At 27.8% G+C, this 21,245-nt stretch overlaps 1 protein-coding gene across 1 annotated transcript in view; it reads left to right on the forward strand.

Moving 5' to 3' along the window:
* Nucleotides 1-13,238: 13,238 nt before the first annotated feature.
* The window catches only part of LOC145831475 (TBC1 domain family member 9-like), a 30,114-nt gene continuing 22,107 nt past the window's right edge, over nt 13,239-21,245 (forward strand). The window contains exons 1-4 of the mRNA XM_082938745.1: nt 13,239-13,500; nt 18,121-18,269; nt 19,525-19,739; nt 20,872-21,130. Coding sequence (XP_082794871.1) covers nt 13,275-13,500; nt 18,121-18,269; nt 19,525-19,739; nt 20,872-21,130 — 849 coding nt within the window. The 5' untranslated portion in view covers nt 13,239-13,274. The remainder of the gene's footprint in view (nt 13,501-18,120; nt 18,270-19,524; nt 19,740-20,871; nt 21,131-21,245) is intronic.

A 21,245-nucleotide genomic window follows, 5' to 3' on the forward strand; every position in this document is an offset into this window, starting at 1 on the left:
TACTCGAGACAAACTTTAAATTGGTAAGTGTGTCATAAGTTTTGTAAAAGTTTTCAGTTTTAAATTATCTATGACAGTAAGTTCATCGTCTCACCAAACTCATTGTCAGCTGAAACTACGTTATTAATGTACTTTTCCGTTGATATGCATCAAGTTATTTTTACTGAGATGGGGGGGGATAGTTTTAACCTTGACCTTTATTCAACAAATACAGAGTACATTCCATGAGCAAAAGTACCCTTCCCCATTACTTTGGTATTCAGTTACTTTATATGCAAAAACAAATTTACCATGAATGCAAAATTCGAGAGCCAATCCCTATTGGAAAACTGAGTAAGACTTTTGAACTTTTCTTTCATTTTTAAAAATTGCCAAGTTTGTGGCTTTAGGTCCCAAGCGCATCTTAAAACTTTTCCCGTATAAAATGTAAAGTTGAGCAGTTTGACTGAAACTATTTGTTAACTACTTGTTGGGAAAACTTTTTTTTTTAATATTGATATAAACAATTCATTATTTACTCGGGAAAAAATGTAATTTTTAACTTGTCCATTTTTTGTGAATGTCATTGACATGGTAGATATGTAAAATATTAGATTTAAAGTAAACAATTAGGGCAATTTGACAAAAGAATATTCCAACTGAGTTTAATCAAAACAAAATATTAGGACAAAAATTTTTTTTATTACTACAACATATAAACTATTTAACATATATTAAACATGCTTTTAAAGTCTAACTCTTACATTTTATTTTGTAAAAACTTGACACAAAGTTTTATAAAAGTTTTGTAATATTGACCTTGGTAGGCCGGTCACTTCACTCGCGAGCCGGTCATTTTCATCTGCGGGTCGTATGTTGCCAACCATAAAAGTGAACTCAAAGACTAGAAAAACAGTACATAAAAAATTAAATGGTTTTTATTTAGGAAAAAAAATGGAAAACTATATTAAACAAAGTATCAGCAAACTTAATAGAAAGTTTTAAATACTAACACTTTTAATAAAAAAAAAATACATAAATCAATAGATTTGAAAGTTTGAAATTTTTTCTATTGTATAGCTCTTGTTATTGACTTGTCAGAATAAAGCTTCTAAAAATAATTTTAGTAAAGTAAAATGTTTAAGATAGTATAAAAATAAATAAAAAACTAAAAAAACTGTGTCAAATAGAATTTATTGTAAAACAAGTCTGTGTAAAGATTTGATTTTCATTTAAACTATTCTGTAACGACTTAAAATTAAGCTCTAGTTAGAGTTATAAGAATAAAAAATTCAATAATATAAGAAAATTAACACTAAAACTTAATATAAAAGTAAAAGAATACAAAGACTCAATTCAAAATTTTAAATTTTATTAACTATACAATGTTTCACTCGCTTGAATCTAATCAAACGAGATCATCAGTTAAATAAAAACTGTAAAAACTTTTACATAAACATGCAAGAAGACATTAGGCTAAACTTAAAATAAAACTAAAATAAAAAACAGATAAAACTTATAGTTTAAACCTATTAATTTAGGAAAATCATAGTGTTATCAGTTTAGTTTATGTTAATATTTGATAAATGTAAGCTACTTAATAATATAATAATTTTACAACTTAAACAAACAAATATACTTACATTTAGCAGGCTTGTAAAACTTGTGAACAATAAAAAAAAACAATATTTGAAACTAAAGCATTAGAGTGAATATCCTGTTAAAAAGTTAAATAATAAAAATATTTACTATCGTATCGTGACATAAGTATAAAATTATGCTTCTAAAATCTAATTATAAAATTTGAAATTGGTTTTAATATTTGCTTGTAGTACAAGTTAGAATAGTGATGTATTTATAAAAAGCTCTTAAGTTTTAAAATAAAGCTTTTTTAAATGTACACATGAACATATTAATTCGTGCCTTTTATTTAAAGAAGTTCCCCCGTCAGTTTTCGCTATTTCGATCTTCTCATAGAAAGGTCATGCAGATTCTTTGCGGTTTCCTTATTTGACCGAAGTGATGCAAAAATTTCCATTTAATGTTGTAATTAATATTATTGTATTTTAGCTTCCAAACATATTTTGAGAGTTCGGTGCCGTTTTCCTTGTGGACGTTCATAACGCTAATGTAGCTATACCACCTTTTTTTTTAAAGGTCACCCCGTGGTTCCTACATACTCCTTTATTTCTTTTTTTGTGGTAACCGTAGCTTTATAGATTACGTTCTTGGTTAGGTATTTGTTTTTGAGTGGGCATAGGTTTTTGTTTCTGAAGTTGTAGAGTAACTCCTCTGTGTTAGTATTTTCAGTTTTTTCTATATTATTTAAAGTTTTTTTATTGTGTCCTTGAATTAACATTTTTATATTGCTCATACACCTATACGACAACTTGCAGTTATTTTTATTTAATAATTTGTTTAGACTGTTGTTTTGTTTAAAATGCTTGTTTATTAGTTCAAAAAAAAAATTTCCTACATTTGTCTTTACTGATTTGGTGGATTGAAATAAATAACTTTTCTTGATTTGTTTTTCTTCTTTTTCTGTTCGTTAAAATCTTCCTTATAAGTCAGTTTGTGTTTTTAAGTTTGATTTGTCTAAAGCGTTTCGGTATGTGCATATATTGTGGTAAAAAATATTTCTGTTTTAGATAATTTAATCAGTCTATTTTCTACCATTGCCGGTAAGTTTTTGATGGTTTTAGGATGATTGAAATTACTATTGATGTATCTAATTTGTGTGTTTTCTTTTTTGTACGGTTTAAATAAATTGTTTGCGAGGTCTAATGTTATGTCCAGAAAGTTGCATATAGTTGCACTGGTATCTATCGTTATTTTAAAACCAATGTCTTTGAATATTTTTATTGCTTTTTTCTTTTTGTTTTCTAAATCTTGGTTGTTTTTTGGTTGGATGATTGCAAGGCCGTCGTATCTATATAAGCCTATCTCTTTAAGATCATAAAAAGATTCAAGTTTGCTTAATGCATATAGTCCGATTAGATCGCATTACTCGGCACCGAAGAAGGAGCCCATGGGAACGTCAAATAGATTGCTGTTGTCTTTTGTGATCCAGGTTTTTTTGTTAAAATTGTTTTACATGTGTGCTTTATTAATAATGTCTCTGTCTTCTGTTGTAGTGTTTTTTTTTGCAAAGTTTATAACTTTATTAAATGGTTTTCAGTTATACCGGGGTAGAAGTTCACGATATTAAAGTTTATAAAGCATTTTTCTGTTTTAATTTAGATATTATTGAACCATTCGATTACTTCAAACGAGTTTTTCCACTAGACCAACTTTGACGAGTATCTTATCTTCGTCACATCTCTTTTAAAGATGTTTTTACTTATCCTACCAAATTGGTTTTTGCCTGGGCTTAAGAGTATGCACTCAACATTGAGAGGGAATTGTTTCTTGCAGCGACGTAGCTAGCTCAAAAAAGTTACGAATCTACAAAAATTTAAACATTAAATTAAATGACACGTGATAACGTCCTTGCGGGAACACAGCTACCTCTAATTTAATTGAATTTAATCCGAAACTATGCGGTTATGATAATAATTTAAAAATGGAATTTTGAAGTACGAGTGATAAGTGTATACAAGGCAATTTATTTTGCTCCACACCCCCTATGACTCTTTTTGTGTTGCCACTTGTGTAAACCCAGAAAACATTCATTAGAAATAAGTATAAAAATCACAATTTAACTCAAAAACATCTATATTCATTAAATCAAACATTTAACGTAGTCAATAGTAACAACAAGTTATGCAAATTTTTGTAACATAGAATTGTATGATTTTGATTTTTGAAGCTACAGCTTCCATTAGGATCAATTTTGCATGCAGCTTTTTGTCAAATTAAAAGCTTTAACGCGCTAAATATTACAATTTTGATGTACTTAACTCGTTTAATCTTTACGACACTAAAAACGCTAGAGAATACAAACATGTCGAAATTATCTCTCAGGAGTGCATAACTAAGTTTAAATGGATACTTAAAGCTAAGAAAGCAGAGTCTTTTTAAGCTGAAATAAAAGCAAGTTTTTTTCGCATATAAGTATACGTTTCTGTAGATTTACAGAAACGTACCAAGCCACGTGCCTGGTTTCTTGTGATCCTTTACTGTTATAAAGGCGTCCGAGATTGAGAATTTAGGTTTTTTTTGTTTTTGTATTTTTTGTCGGTGATTATTTATTGAGATTCGGCATTTATTTGTTCGATTAGGTTTACGTTTGAGATTTCATAAGTTTTAGTTACGTTGTTGTTTAAGAGTTTTTTGTAGTTGCTTGCGTTTGTTTGGCATAGGTTCCTTGTTTTATCTGCAAAAAGAATAATAAGAACAATTTCATTTTTAGTTAGTATCTGCTTTAAATCTTTTTGCAGAGCTTCTTGAAATTTAGACTTATAGGCAGTAAACTTGATTTTTCTTATTACATTAAAAAGTTCGTTTTCGAACGTTTAAGTTCATCACTGGCTGGTGCTGATCTGGAAATTTTATATATGTCTTCTTTTCTGTGCTCATATTGGTCGGTTTATCGCTGTTGTGGAAGAAAACCTTCCATCTGAGCCTGTTTATAAATTTTGTAGTTGCATCGTACATTCTGGTTAGGTATTGCTTCTTGCTTGCTAACGGGATGTCTTTTAGGCTGTATTTTCATCTTATTACCTGTAAAAAAAGTGATTGTTGTATGTTTTTGTAAATAAATTAGCTTTTAAATAGTTTTCACTTTATTTAAACAACGTTTTTTAATCACGTTGGTACGTGGAGAACTTTTTTAATAAATTTGGACAGCGAGAATTATTTTAGTAAATTTTGCCTGTTTTTTGTGAAAGAATGCCGTCAGTTGCACTCGTTTAAGCTAATTCACTGTGTCTGCTACAAACTGTATAAAATATTGGCACAATAACATTTGTAAAATTTTTTTTAGACAGTGCCTACTTTGACTATGTTTGTTTTGTGAACAAACTGACTGGTGATCTGACTTGCTTTTAAAAACTAGCGAAGCAGTTGTTCCTCATAAAACGTAGTGTTTAACTTTAACTATGTATAGATTGGCACCTTCTATAAACGTTGCAAGCATTTATCCCTACGTCAAAGTAAAACAAATGTAGTTTTTTTACTGTTGTTAATGTAAAATTTGCATAAGTTTTTTTTGTTAAAGTTTGAAAATTATACCATTTATGAATAAGAGCGAATACTTTGACTATAATTTAAAAACTCGTAGCTTGAAAACTTTAAAACCGAAAAAGGCCTACTTTAAAGACACTTATACGGATCATTTTAGCTTTTCGTCTAAAGTTCTTTAAAGTTATTAAAAAAAATTTTCTTTTTACTTTACTTATTTATTTTGTTTATAATGAACACAGGTAATAAAAATTTTAATTATCACAAAAGCTAAAACGTGTAAGCTAATACAATAGTGTTACCTGGGAACGACTTAAATGGGAGAATTTTGAATCAGTTTTTAAAAACTAAGCTAGATTAGGTTAATTTTAAAGTATGAATTTAAAAAGAGTGTTTAGAAATACTTGGAGTTATGGTTTTTTTATTAAAACTTATTTCTAATAAACAAACATTTTTTAACTGTATAATTTACGTTATTACGGTTATGTGTAATACATATGACTTTTGTAATAAACTATAAATAATTTTTTTTAATTAAATCAACTTTCTTTTTGTATTTCTATACCATTTATCTTAGTTAATACGTCAGTCTAGCTCTAGCTTAATAAAGGTTTTTTGTATGCATAAAAGTATTTAACAAGTAGTAAGAATGCTTTCTAAATAAGTAAATATATACTTTGATTTTAGTTTTTTTGTAGCACTTTTAGCTTTTATTAAGACTTTATACTTTTTTCAAGAAATAGAACTATGACTTTAAACACACCAAAATAAAAAAGTCTTTTCTTTTAAGTAAACAATGACTTATAAAATAACTTATAAATAAAATAAGGTGAACAATCTATTTGTTAAAACAGATGAAGACAACAAATTTATTACGATCTTCAACAGCTTTATTGAAAAACATTATTAGTATTTTTTAGCGGTCGGCAAACTGCAGCACAAAAAGCTGGAACATGCAGCTCGTAATGTAATTTTAACAAAAAAAAACAGATTTTGTGGTTAAAAATACAATTAAGCTGTTAGATATATAATTAATGATTACTGGTGGTTTATTATTGTTTTATCATTTACTCAATACATTATTTTTGTAAAGAAGACTAGGACCGCAGATGACTTTTTGTTGTAAGATGGTGCCCGCAAGCAATTTTTCATCTGTTTCTTATAAAAGGCTGCTTGGTTTACAGCAGCGTTCTAATTAAAATATGTGCAGTTTAGACTATAATTTAAAAAGTCTGTGCACCCCATACTCAAAACTTCCAAAAAATAATCTTTAAATCTTTAATTTAATTTTTTTTTGCTTTTCATCAGAAATCTAGAGTATTTAGCTAGAGTATATTCAAAATTTTGTCGAAATATCTAGTGTGAGTTTCAAAACAAATTTCGTGTGTTTGTTTTCTCACCTGAGTTATAAAAATTATAATGCTGTAAAATTAAGTACTAAAATATAATAAACTTTAGTTTGTGTCCTCACGCTCGAGGAATAAAAACAATTTGTTTTACCAAGTATGGTGCACACCGTGAAAACCACTATAAACTTTATAGCATTAAATACAGATACATAAAACATGTTAATTTTTATGTTTAACAAAAAAATTAAAAAATAAAAGATATTAAAAAAAATGACGCAAAAAATACAAAAAAATAAATTAAAAAACGAAAATCTTTTTTAAAAAAGGTCGTGATAAATAAAACTTTAAGACAATACAATAACACAAGCTTTAAACAGTTTATGTAAAGTTTAAGTTAGAAATTTTCTATCGTTTTAAAACAAATCAACCCGAGAGCTTAAATAAAAAGCTTCTCAAAATCTTGGAAAATTGAATGTGCTTAACGGTTCTTATAATAAACTTAAAAAGGTTTATTTTTCAAAAAAAAAAAAAAAAAATATTAATAATTAGTTGACGTTTTTTCAGAAAAGGTCATTAGATAGCAAAATTACAAGTGATTCTCAAAATTTTTTTTTTACTTCTTTACTTCTCTTATATAAATTTAAAATATAGTTATACATACATATAAAAAAGTTTGAAAATAATTTAGAATTAATATTTGGTGGAACATTTTTTACTTTCAGAAATGCTTATAATGTTAATAAATAGTTTTCGAATTTACTATGTTATGTTAGATACAAGGTGGTTATTTTTGATTATCATATTATTGCCTGCTGTGCTGACTGCTGAGTATTAGGCTAAATACTCTTCGGGAATAGCTCACTAAATGCAGCAGAGCAACTTAATAACATATGATTAGCTTGTGGTTAGATTAATGTGGTTGTAATCTAGGGTATTTTATTACTAGTGATGTGCCATCTTTGTTTATTAGGATTACCTGTGAATAACCCCTGACTTGAAAACGAAATAAAAACAAATTATGCTCATTCATCAATAGGTAATAAATAATGATTTCACCTAATAAATAAAAAAGATTTTGTATTGAAACCTGCTTGAAACTTAAGGTTTATATTTTAGGTTAAATATTTGTAATCTTACAATAAGCAATCAGTAATGGATTTATACAAGTATTGTTTTTTATTAATAAGTAGAATAATGGGTTACATGACAATTCAAGTTTGGACAACTCAAATTGCAACAATTCAAATTAATATAAAAAATACTAAAAAGGCTATATCTCATAAAGTAAAACAAAATTAAAAAAATAAAAAATGTATATGTAGATCTTATTAATATCTAAAAGCCACCTTTTTCTTTTTTGCAAAATCTAAAATATTGTTCAAGATATCTTAAAATTACTAAAAATGACTATGTTTTTTGATTTATTTAAGCCATATATCAAAAAATATTTACTTTTTTAAAAATAAAAAAAATGGCTTGTAGATATTAATATGACCTACATATACATTTTTCATTTTTGATAAATATACCTTATTTTCTACTTGTGTTTAAAAAAAATATCAAAAATATAAATAAATATATAATAAATATATTTATTTATAATTTTGATAGTTTTTTTTACTGTCACTGTTACCCCTAACATTTATCCTCGAATGGTAATTTTTTTATTATTTTCATTTATAATTTTATTTTACTTTGGTTATTTTTTTATAATTTTTTCAAAAATCACCATTTTTGCATAAGTTTCTTCACGCAAAAGTAACCCATTTGTGCAAAAGATTCATTTGTGCATAAATTTCTTATTGTAAAAGTAACAATTCTTGAATATTTGACTTGTCCACAAAAAAATGTTAACAAATTAATGAGTTTTCAGCTAACATAGCATCTCTTTATTTTTGATACCCCTTATTTAAAGAAAGGAAAATTTACAGTAATATGGGTTAGTTTTAAATGTTTTAAAAATTCAGGTTGACTCAACCTAACTAAGCTGACTTAATGTAAATTGAACCTTCTCAAATTATTTTGAAATAATTGATTGTTTTAAGATTTTTTGTAATACTCAGGTTCTTTAATAGTTTTTATTTATCTCAAACTACTAATACATTATAGCTTCTACATTGTCATGCTCAAGTAACTTTTGTAAATTAAAACAAAAGGCCTGATCAAGTATATGTTTTATTATTCCATTTGAATTTTTTGGAGAAGCTGGTTTTTAATGACTAAGGTTTCAGAAAATAGCAACTGTGTTTATAGAAAAAATACCTGAATTAATACTTCAAACATTATTAGCTAATTCATATTTTACATGCTAGTTACAAAACAAATATTTATAATTATTATTTGTACAAAGTATGATCAGTTCCAGCTACATTATTTGAAAAGTTAGTACATCTAAAATGTAATATTTATACCTGACTTTGAGCTTGCTATAGTTTTTTTTAATTTGTTTTTATATCCAATTCATAAAATTGTATAATACAACTCTGTTTTGATCAAAATTTATTCTTTTTATTAAATATAACTAATATTTTAGATTAAACAAACACTTAAAATATGGGTAATTCTCCTTCATCAAATCAAGATAATATACCTTCAACAAGCAGAGCTGGTGTTTTTTCATCTTCAGTTAGATCTCGCAATTCCAGCAATTTGAATTCAAGAAGTCAAGTCAGCAAATCAAAAAAAAATTCCAGACTTATACCAAGGGCTGGTAATCCAAACACTTTGTTTAATAATTGTCAATCTGCACTTGATAATAAAAAAAGTGATAAGTCATTTGATCAAATCATTAAAGCTAAAAGACTCGGGTTTCTAAGACATTTACCCGTAAGTATCTGGAACAGTTGTGACAAAGAAGATGTAAAAGAATGCTGCATATGTATGGTCGACTTTGAGGAAAACGAAGAATATCGATGTCTCCCATGCATGCACTATTATCATGTTGATTGTATTGATGACTGGTTGGTAAGGTCTTTTTTATGTCCTACATGCAGACAACCAACTGATGCTGCAATTTTTTCAACTTTAGTAGGACAGTTTTAGTTTTTTTTAAAAACACTAAGTTTGACAGTTTGATCAAGTTATAACAGATTTTTTTGTTTTTACAAAATTTAATTATTTTTTGATATTTTGTAAGTACAACTTATATGTTACATTGACTAAAAAAACTACTATATTGGTAAAACAGTAAATTTGCTGATAGATGTTTTGTAAGTAAAGATGACCTTTTTATAAAAATAAACAAAAAAATTGTTTAGTTGAAAAATTTTCATCTTTTTATGTATAACAACATTTTTAAACTGCTTTTGTATTTTGATTTCTTATGAGCCGTTTTCTATCAGTTTTTAGACCTTACTCTGGATAGATACAAGGTAAATATCAAATACCTTGATTATTCTTACTTTGAGACTAGTTTGTATATGTAAAATTCTGCAGAAAAAATAATTCATATTTTTTTAAAAATTTTCTGCTATAAGTTTGTTTAGTCAAAAAAAATTGTTACTATAAAGTTGAATTTAAATATTAAATCATAATTTAGTTATTGTTGTATAATGCTTAAGGCCATAAGGGGGGGGGTCCAACATTTTTTTTTTACTAAAATTAACTTTGGCTTTTATATGAAAGCTTAAAGTACAAACTATAAGCCAGTTTTTATAGAATTCAAAAATATCATTTAACTTTTGAGATATTCAACTTTTTGTAAAAATTTTCCAATATAAACGTATGGACCGCAAATTTTTTGGGGTCAATTTTCTCGGAAATTTTAAAATTCACTAAAAACCTATCTCCTCCTTCATTTTTTGACCTAGAGACTTCAAATTTTCAGGAAATGTTCCTTTTAATATTTTGAAGAATCTGAATGTTGGAAATTTTGAAATTTTGAAAAATAAAAATTTTATCCACAAAAAACTAAAAAAAAGGGTAGTTTTTTGACAATAATTTTTTTTTTACTCAAAATTAAAAAAATTCCTACAATAGATCTTTTTGAAGTTTAATGATACACATTCTGTAAAAATTTGAGAAAGATTACTCAAAAAATGAAGGAGGAGATAGATTTCTAGTGAAATAGTCTTTTTTCGCCTTCCATAAGGAACCTATTGAACGCCCTTTCTTTGATCGCTTATATCTCAAAAATTACTTTAATTTTTTTTAAGCGGTTTAAAGTGTCTGATAGCTCAGATTAAATTCTACAAAATAAGATCAGGTTGTAAAAAACAAAGTGGACCCCCCCCCCCTATGGCCTTAATAATGTATCATAACTGTTGATTTGTTTATAACTAAAAAAAAACTTATTATTATAAAAGATTTAAACTAAAAACTAGCCAGTTTGTTTTACATCCTAATAATAGTAAAACTTATGAAAAAGAAAAAAAATTCTATTATAAAAAAAGCTAAACTACTAAATAGCAGTTAAAGTTTTTTTTTGACAATATATCTTTTACTGTATCTTATGTGCATTTGAATCTGTATATTTTGAAAAGTATTAGTTTTCTTTAAATGTTCTGGGTAGAAACTAAAGAAGTCACCTGTTATTCTTAGTGAATGTTTTTTATCTTAAAAGAAAATCAATTTATAAATTGAATTTTAAATATAAATTTTTAGAATCACTACTATAATTAGTTTTTGGACAGTGTTTTATGTTAAAAAATATCAGTTGGATGTTTTGTGACCACTAAAATAAGTCGTGAAAAAAATATTTTGAATATAAAAGTTAATTGTAGAAGTTTATTTATTCAAATAAATTTTCAAAGTTTTTAATAAAAGTTTGCAAGAGCATCTATATTTTTTATTTAATCGTCATATTATGCGTTGGTTTTTATTATAACTAGCGGTCCCTATATAAAAATTACAAACAATTTTTTTTTGTTGTGTAAAATTTCAAATTGCAATTTTTTCCACTAAGCTGATTCGAATATTTTATGTATACTTTATTTACGAACTTTTTTACTTTTTATTGTTCTCATAGTATATTTGTTTTTTCAGAAATAATGTAACAATGTGTTATACGATTTAAGTAAATGATAAAATTTGCTGCAAAGACTAAGAAAACCTATGTATGGCAATGACAGGCTATAAATATATATTTAGACATCTTGAGGTAATCTTAAAAATATTAAACAAAAATCTTAAACAATTAATTGAATGCCTTGTGTTATTTTTACAGTCATATTTTTGTAAATTAGTGTTTAATGAGATTAAAGTTTATAAAATATGTATTGATTCTTAGAATCATTGTTTGAAACCATCTACTAAAACAATTAAGAACAGAAATTTTAAACATGGTCCTTAGTTTATTTTTGTACAGGAAAAAATGATGTGTTAAAAGATATATAAGCTTTTTAAAAGAGCAAACCTATATAGATGGGATAATTTACAATAACATAGGATAGTTTTTTTTAACATATTACTTTTATATGAAATTAGAGTTTTTAACATAAGATTATAGTATGTTTTATATAGGTTGAAATTTTTAGTTAGCTTAAAAACTTTTTCTGTTAAAAAAAACATTAAATTATTATACATCTGTGTTTTTTTGGGGAGCTAATAGTTTATAACAAGTGATCATTTCAAACTCAATTATTTTAAACTTTTTATAGCGGTACGCACAACAGTTTAAATAGCAAAACTCACATACTTTATCAAAATCTTACAACTGTTTTTTAATTTTAATTAAAGTATGGTTGTAGTAAAAAATCCATAACAGGATAACTCAGGATAATTTGAATTTTTTTTTTACTCAGGCTGACTTAGGATAGATTTGTTTTATTAAAACCTCAAGAGAGTTTTTGGTTTTTTAATAATCTCAGAACATATGTTTTTTTCTAGATTTCGAACGAGATTTAGTTGATTAAGTTTTAGTATTTTGTTATTTTATAATAAATTTTATTTAGAAACTTCATTTTACTAATTTTATAAAGTTAAAATCTATTTGTTTTAAGATTTGAAAAAAACTCAGGATGATTTACCTTAGTCTAAGGTCTATCAGGTCTTTTTTTTGGTTCAAAGAGTGGCAACCCTGAAATTATAGAACTTCATATAATTGCTTATAAGTTTACTTAGTAAATTTTGATCATTGTTACTTTTAAAATTCATTTTTAACTAGCCAAAAGTCACGTGCATTAAAAAAAATATATATTATAACAACTGAAATATCTGTACAAGGTTAAATTTGTTTGCAAAAAAGTTAAAACAATTCTGCGGTGGTACACTATTTATTTTTGAACATGAAATAAATTTTATTAAAAAAACAAAAATAATACTATCATTAAAATAAACTTTTAAGCTGATTTTTTTGCACAAGTTATTGAACAGCTAGCTCTATTAAAATTTTTGTTTTAAAAAAATGTTTTTGCATATATCAAAGATTTAAATTACTCTCAAGAAAATTTTAGCATTTAGTTGTAATAGTAATTATTATTTTTCTTTTTATAATGATTAGCTAAGTTTTGATTGATTTACTGTCAGCTTCTAGTAACGATTTTCAAAGAATTGTTTTTTATGTTAAGTTTACTTAAGTAAATTATAGTTTAGTGTAAGAAGTACTGATCAATTAACTAAAAAAGTAAAAAAAAGACTTATAAAAAAGCAAACATTTATTAGGCTGGTATTTCAAATTCTGTGCAAAATAGCTAACAACTATAAAAGTATAAACAAGTTTGTACACAATTTTTGTTATAGTACACACGATGATCACAAATTTTACAATAAACGAATGAAGTAGGAATTATCGTTTTACTAGTATTAAAAGTATAATAAAAATATATCAAGTAAAATCTTTTCATAGAAAATTGAATGTAGTTAATAAAAGTTTATTATTTAAAAAATATGTGGGTAAAACCAGTAGAAGTATTGCTTGCCAATGCACTTTGGGTTACTGAAAGAGCAAATTTATATTTTACTTTACAACGGAGAAAGGGACACAAAGATCGAGGTCTAGGATCAATTTTAGTAAATACCTTGGACACAGTTTTTGATTCTAGTGCAAAAGTTTCTCCTTACAGAATTCTTCACCAAACTTCGAAGTCTGAAATTAGCTACTTAGTTGCTACAGGTCAGTCAAAATTTGATAAAATTGTATATATGTTATGACAGAAAATATATTAATCGAAATCACTAAACTTGTTTTTTATGTTTAAACATTTATATTAAATTTATCAAGTTTAACAAAGTTTATAAACTGTGAAAGTAAGCTAAGTTACATATTGTTTTAGCTAATGGACAAAAGTTTGATTTTTATTCTGTTGCCTAAAACACAAAAAAGGAGTAAAAAAATAATACGAGTTATCTTTCGCACGTTGCATGTGGTTGGTCTGATGGACCAGGTTGGCTACGGCGCGAAAAGTGTGAGTCAACACCCCTTTTGTTAATCCCTCTGTTTATATTACGTTGGCTACAGTGAGTTTCGGGGTTGATGACCTTGTTTAAAGTATGATGTATGTTCTCTTTAGAGAACATACTATCCTTTTTGGTGGGCTTGGATCTGTTACTCATTGTGCTATACCAAGAGTTAAGTGTGGCCCACTAGTTTATTTTAAATTACTTAAAGTTGGTTTGTAATTTACAGAGATTTATAAGAGTACAAGAAGCTGCTTGCTAATTTAATTAATTATCAACAACAAAGCTTATTTATTCAATTTTATGTAAAACCAAATTACAGATAATTTCAATATAATTTTATTAACAGCAAAGTTTATTTATTCAATTTTATGCAAAACCAAAGTAAAACTAACTTCAATTTAATTTTATTAACAGCAAAGTTTATTTATTCAAATTTATGCAAAACCAAAGTAAAACTAACTTCAATTTAACTTTATTAGAAATATATATCAATTTAAGAGACAGAACTAAAAATAAGAGATTAATAACAATACTCACAATTTAGCACATAGAAAAGTCAAGCTTGAGCTTCCACAACATCTAATTTTTATTTATAAGGCGGCAATTTAGAAAGTAAACAAATTAAAAAAACCCTAATTAGAGAAAACTCTTTTGTTGAATTTAATTTATAGCCAGAGGCGTTACATTTTCCCCTCTTATTAAATACTTTTAGAATTTTAACTTGGTTTTTTTTAGAAAAACATTAGTTTTAAGGTGTTAAACGTTTGTTAAACTGAAAAAAACTTTAAATATAGTCAAGGTGAAAACCATTATACACAAGAGCACTCAACTTAGAAATATATAGGCATGCAACATAAGTTTATAACTTTCTTTTTGTAATTTACGTGTAATAATCAGAAATAATATTTTAAGAGATACTTAAGATCATCAACTTTATGTGCTAGAAGGTACTTGCATATAACATTATGAGCTAATTCAAAATCTGGATTTAAACACTTTACTAGCTATTTTTAAAGTCAAAACAAAACTATAAGTATTTAAATGTAGTAAATGCTTAAGACACTTTTTAAGTGTGGTAAAAATGTTTTTTTTAACAAAATAAAAAAGAAATTCTAAAGAAATTGTAATGAAACGACTTTTTAAATATAAATTTACAAATTCCTAATTACAATCATGAGTCAAAAATTTTTAAAAAGTCAATGTTTACCTTTCATGATGATGGTTCCTTACTCTTCTACTGAAGGTTGAGGCTCGGCCTTTTCTTACTCGCCTTCTCCTCCTCTTCTCTGGTTGCTCCAGCTGCGGCCGCTCTTCTTGTAGTGGTTCCCCCGGAACTCTGGCGGGAAGTTTGGCTCCACTGACGTCCTTCTCCGCGAATTAATCGCTGGCGACCTGGCGTTGTTCACCATCGTCATCAACGTCAACGGATTCGAGGGTCTGCTTGACATCATCAGCAGACGGGTTGGCATTGCCCCCATGGCATCCAAAGGTGTGCTGCCATGTATGCATTTCCAGACGAATTGACATCAGAGAGTTTGGGAGCTCGTTTTTTGCATGAGGCGGAGATATGGTTTGATGGCGCATACATCTCCTGTCTAAACAGGTATAGGTATTTACACCAAATCTCTGATGGTTTCTGCATATAATTTCATTGTTGTTAATGGCTGTCCATCGCTGTTGTGCTTGGGCTGGTCTGTTTTGATTTGAGCGCGGGGCATTGCTATAGTTTATATTTCTGGCTCGTCCCTTTGCCTCTTGCTCATTTGTGTCGAGCATTACTTTCCAAGCAATTTGAAAGTCTTTGTCTTTCAGATGAAGCTTCTCCCGTAAACGATTTTTCAAACAAGGAGGTGCTAAGTGTATTGTGAGAAATTTTGTTAATACACCTTCATTTCTGAACTCAGCTAACCAATGATTAATCTCATCACCTAGTTCCCTACTTGACATGGAGTGCCTGTCAGTTCTTGCCAATAGCACGTTGCTTACTCGCGCTTGCCCACTCATTAGGAACTCTTTCAACGTGTCGTAGTTCCTATCTTCTGGTTTATATCTGTGGTAGTAGCTCTCTCTCTCTTTCCAGGTCACTAATGTTTCAAGCAGCCTGTAAAGATCTTGATCCGATCGAATGTCATAATCGTTGGCGATCTTCTCAAAGTGTTTTAGCTTTATTTTTAACTGCTCTGTATCGCGCTTTAAATATCCAATTTGACTGACAAGATCGCCCTTTTTCTGCATTAGTTTATACAGCTGGCTTGTTGTTGTGCAGGGCGTACTGCCACCTATGTCTACTGTGACGTCATACCTACTATCTTCTGGCTGGGGTTGGCAGTCGTAAGACGGACTGCGAACACATGGTTCGAAGTTTTCTTTCACACCTGACCCTCCTTGCTCTACTGAAGGTCCTCTATAGTTCGGAGGAGAGCGACTGGTCACCTGGCTCCTTGGTAGGTCTTGAGCCTTTGAGGTGTGTGAAACCTGGTGGGGAACCTGGATTTGAGGATCCATGTATGTATTCTGTCTACCCTGAGTTGAGATGTCGTGATTTGTCCTTGTGGATGGATTTGGACTTCTCAATTCATGTAATTCTTCTTGTAATTTTCGAAACTCCTTGAAGTTTAGCCTGTCAAATTTGTTCCTTCAAATCTTTGATCCCCTGTACTATCTCCTCGGCACTCAGTTCTTTAGGTGGCACTTGAATAGGGGGTCTCCTGTTGTTTTGGAGGGAATAGTCCATGTTTAAGTTGTTAGGTTGGAGTTGTTGTTGGAATGGCATAGGTAAGGTTCTTGCTGGAGGAATGGAGCTGTTGCTAGGTGGTCCTGTCACCCTTGGTGGAGGCCCATAGTTGCTAGGTGTAGAATTTTGTTGGGGTGGGTAGCTTTGTCCTGGCAGACCACTTGGATTAGGCTGGTCTCTAGGTTGTTGATAACTGCCCATTGCTGCCAGGGGTTGTTCCTCCTCCTGGTTACCTCCTGACTGATCCCCCCCCCTGCGTTCATGTCAATCTCGGCACTGATTTCTATACCCTGTGTCTCAATTAAAGCATGTTCAATGTTAGTTGGGTCACCATATCTTTCGCACGTTGCATGTGGTTGGTCTGATGGACCAGGTTGGCTACGGCGCGAAAAGTGTGAGTCAACACCCCTTTTGTTAATCCCTCTGTTTATATTACGTTGGCTACAGTGAGTTTCGGGGTTGATGACCTTGTTTAAAGTATGATGTATGTTCTCTTTAGAGAACATACTATCCTTTTTGGTGGGCTTGGATCTGTTACTCATTGTGCTATACCAAGAGTTAAGTGTGGCCCACTAGTTTATTTTAAATTACTTAAAGTTGGTTTGTAATTTACAGAGATTTATAAGAGTACAAGAAGCTGCTTGCTAATTCAATTATATATCAACAACAAAGCTTATTTATTCAATTTTATGTAAAACCAAATTACAGATAATTTCAATATAATTTTATTAACAGCAAAGTTTATTTATTCAAATTTATGCAAAACCACAGTAAAACTAATTTCAATTTAATTTTATTAACAGCAAAGTTTATTTATTCAAATTTATGCAAAACCAAAGTAAAACTAACTTCAATTTAATTTTATTAACAGCAAAGTTTATTTATTCAAATTTATGCAAAACCAAAGTAAAATTAACTTCAATTTAACTTTATTAGAAATATATATCAATTTAAGAGACAGAACTAAAAATAAGAGATTAATAACAATACTCACAATTTAGCACATAGAAAAGTCAAGCTTGAGCTGCCACAACATCTAATTTTTATTTATAAGGCGGCAATTTAGAAAGTAAACAAATTAAAAAAACCCTAATTAGAGAAAACTCTTTTGCTGAATTTAATTTATAGCCAGAGGTGTTACAGAGTGATTGCATTGTCCTTTATAAGATGACAAATAGACTATCTTACCATTGATTTTAAAGATAATTAGCAATATAGTTTTTTTAGTTAGAGTAAGCTGAACTGAAGCTTGTTTCTTTTTTAGCAGTTCATATGTTTTCCTTACAGTTGTTTTCTCTGATATTATTTCATAGATACCCTGGAAAAATAAGTTGTAAGTTATAATGATTTTGATAGAAAGAAGTGGTTAAAATTTCACATACCTAGTTTTGAACACAAACATTTAGATAGTTATTTTAAACAAAGTTCTATGACAACAAGCGTGTTTTAAGCTCAAAAGTTTAACAGCAACAGTATTTTTTTTGAAATTTATCAAAACAGCTTTGTCTAAAAAATTACTATATGACGTTCGTTGAAAATATTTAAAGTTAAAAACTAAATTTTAGCAAACACAACAATGAATTGTGTAAACTTTTAAAGGTTCAACAAAATTAGAAATTTTCGACAATTGGAAATGGCTAGAAGAAAAACTTATGGAAACTTTGACTTCATTTGAAGCTGATAATGATGTGACTGAATTTTTATGTGGAAAAATTGAAAGTCTAATTGCAAACAATAAAAAAGAAAAGGTTAGCCTATTTAATTTGTATAAGAAATAAATAATTTGTTTTTTTTCGGTTTTTAGGCTTAATTTATTATTATTTATTATTAATTTAAGTTTTTATACAATTTTTAAATTTAGTTTCTTACTAAAGTTCATATGTAGAGCATGTATGCAATCTGCTTAGAAACATTACTAAGCTATTAAAAAAAATCAAGTTAGTTATTTTAAAACAATAAACATTTTACTGAAACGAAGTAAAACTTTTTCAAATAATTAATTTATTATAATTTGTTGCATTTCCCAGTGCTATTTTATTTAAATGGTAATAATTATTTTATAAACGTAGCTTTGTTACACAAGTTTTCTGCAAATTAAAGCATAGTTTTATTTAGTAAAATTTTACAGTGATTGTATTAATATTATCACAGTTTTAAACTATTAAGAAGATTTTGTGCCAGTAATTTACATTTCTGACATGTCCCAACATAGGTGGGTTAATCTTTTTTTTATTAAGACCATAAAATAAATAATAACACCTTTAATTGAATTTGACCACTTTAAAAAACTTAAAGCAACTTTTGAGATATAAGGGGTCAACGTTTGAGATTTTTATAGGTTCATTATAAAAGGCGCAAACTAAAAAGACAAAAAAAAAAAAAGAAAGAAGGCTACCTCAATAAAAATCTATCTTTTCTTACAATTTTTGAGTAATCCTTAAAAAACTTTTTAGTATAACCTTAATATAGTTTAGAAAATGTATTGGAAGAAATTTTAAAATGTTTAACCAAAAATAACTTATTCAGTTAGACCAAAAATATTGAACCCATTGGGCTCTTTATTACTTGCATTGGGGTTAAGGTTGCAGGAATAGAGAGATGTCTGAGAAAAAAAAAACTTGACTAAAAGTATGTATCTTTTCAAAAATGAACAAAAATATTTTGTTTTATCGTTTTTTTTAACAAATTTTTATAAACTGGAAATGATTACTCGCTGAAAGTTTTAGATTTTTAAGCTTAAACAATAGAAAAAGGAGATAAGTTTTTAGTGACTTTTTTAGTTTCCAATAAAATTGACAATGAAAAAATTGCTGATCATAAATTTATTTTTGGGGCTTTTTACAAAAAGTATACATTTCATTTACTAATATATATTCCATACTTTAATATTAACTTTTATTTATTTAAAAGTCAATATATTTTTGCATTGAAAATTATGCCCTAAGAATTTTTTTATATATTTTTTATAGGATGACAGTTATTGACTGTGTTTGTTTTTAATAGATAACAATTAGTCATGAGGACAACAAGAAACTTCAAGATGCTAGTGTTAAGTTTCGCAGATTGTTTGAAATGCCAGCTGAGGAAAAGCTTGTTAATTATTATTCCTGTTCTTATTGGAAGAATCGAGTTCCACGGCAAGGATGGTTATACTTAAGCATTAATCATCTTTGCTTTTACTCATTTCTTTTGGGAAAAGAAGCGAAAGTTATAATAAGGTGTGAATTTAGAAGTGTGGTATCATTATACCAGATATTTATTTTTTTTTTTAAAATGTATTGTTTTATAACTTTGCAAGAAAAAATTAGAGATAATACAACTTCTTTTTTAAATGATTCCCAATTTTAAATGCTTAAACTTAAATACTTGGTGTTTAGAACTGTTGAACACTAATTTTTAAAATCATTTCTAAAGACGTTATCAGAATAATGTGGTACGCTAAAATACAGTAGTTGATAGATTTAATCTCAAAGCAAAAGAATGTTAAACTTTTAAAATTTAAAACTCTGTTTTCTATAAGTTGTTTATATTTACTACAGATTGAAAAAGTTTAAAAACGAATGCTTAAAAATTTTAGAAGATGATGAGTTTTATTAAAATGTTATTAGGAACCTATTGAACTCTCTAACTTTGATCGCTTGTATCTAAAAAGTTAATTTAAGTTTTAAAAAACGGTGAAAAAAACTTGTATCTTAGACTACAATGAATAAAAATAAGTCTTACTTAAAAAATGTTGACTAACCCTTCCTACGCCATTACCTTTCATTTAAGTTTTCAAACTTTTAAAGTTCGAGTATTCTGAATTTTGTAAAAGCGTCAGTTTTTAGAAAAAAATATTTGGTTTTTGTTTATTTTGTCTTACTACTAATTTAGTGATGTGATGTAGATCTGTGCTCTTAAGTTTTACTTTTTTCTTTTGTTTTTTTCAACTTATTTTTCAGAAATGAAACACTACTACTTATTTTCAATATTTTTTGTACAAGGTTCGTTGAAAAATATAACGCTTAAAAATATTTATTTCAAAATATATTGTTATATGCCTTAATATACTAACTTATTTTATGGTATCTGTACTTTTGTCAAAATATTTGTGTTTGTGATTAATATATGTCTTTTATTTGGGATGTGTAATCAATTAAAAAAAATATGGTTTCTTTTAATCTTAGCCAACTTTTCTACAAGCATCCAATCAACTAGATGCGTAGGTAGATATGTTACGATATCTACTATATATTACTTAGATATTTTTTATTATAGCTATATCTTTATAAGCTTTACTGTTGGTAACTTTTATGGTTTACAGTTAATAAATCTAACTTGGTCAACATTTAAAAATTGTAAAATGTGTAGGTGGGCAGATGTCACCAAAATGGATAAAAATAATACTTTACTCGTACCTGAAAGTATAAAGGTTTCTACAAGAGAAGGAAACTTTATGTTCTCTATGTTTATGAACATCAGCGAAACCCATGAGTTCATGGAACAACTTGCTAACATGGCTATAAGAAAGTTACTGGACAGAGGAAATACTCAAGACGTAAATCTGATTACAAGTAAAGATATGAAGACTACAGAAAGCAAAAGTCGTGCGCGTAGGGGCAACAAAAAGGTAGTTAATTATACAATGAATAAAAAATATAAGTATAGCTGTTTTCATGTTTGTTGAAGTATTTAGTTTTTTTTGTAAAGGTGTTTATTAATTTAAAAAATAGCGGTAAAGCTAT

This window comes from Thalia democratica, chromosome 3, assembly GCF_965202585.1.
Source record: "Thalia democratica chromosome 3, ktThaDemo2.hap1.1, whole genome shotgun sequence".
Taxonomy (NCBI): domain Eukaryota; kingdom Metazoa; phylum Chordata; class Thaliacea; order Salpida; family Salpidae; genus Thalia; species Thalia democratica.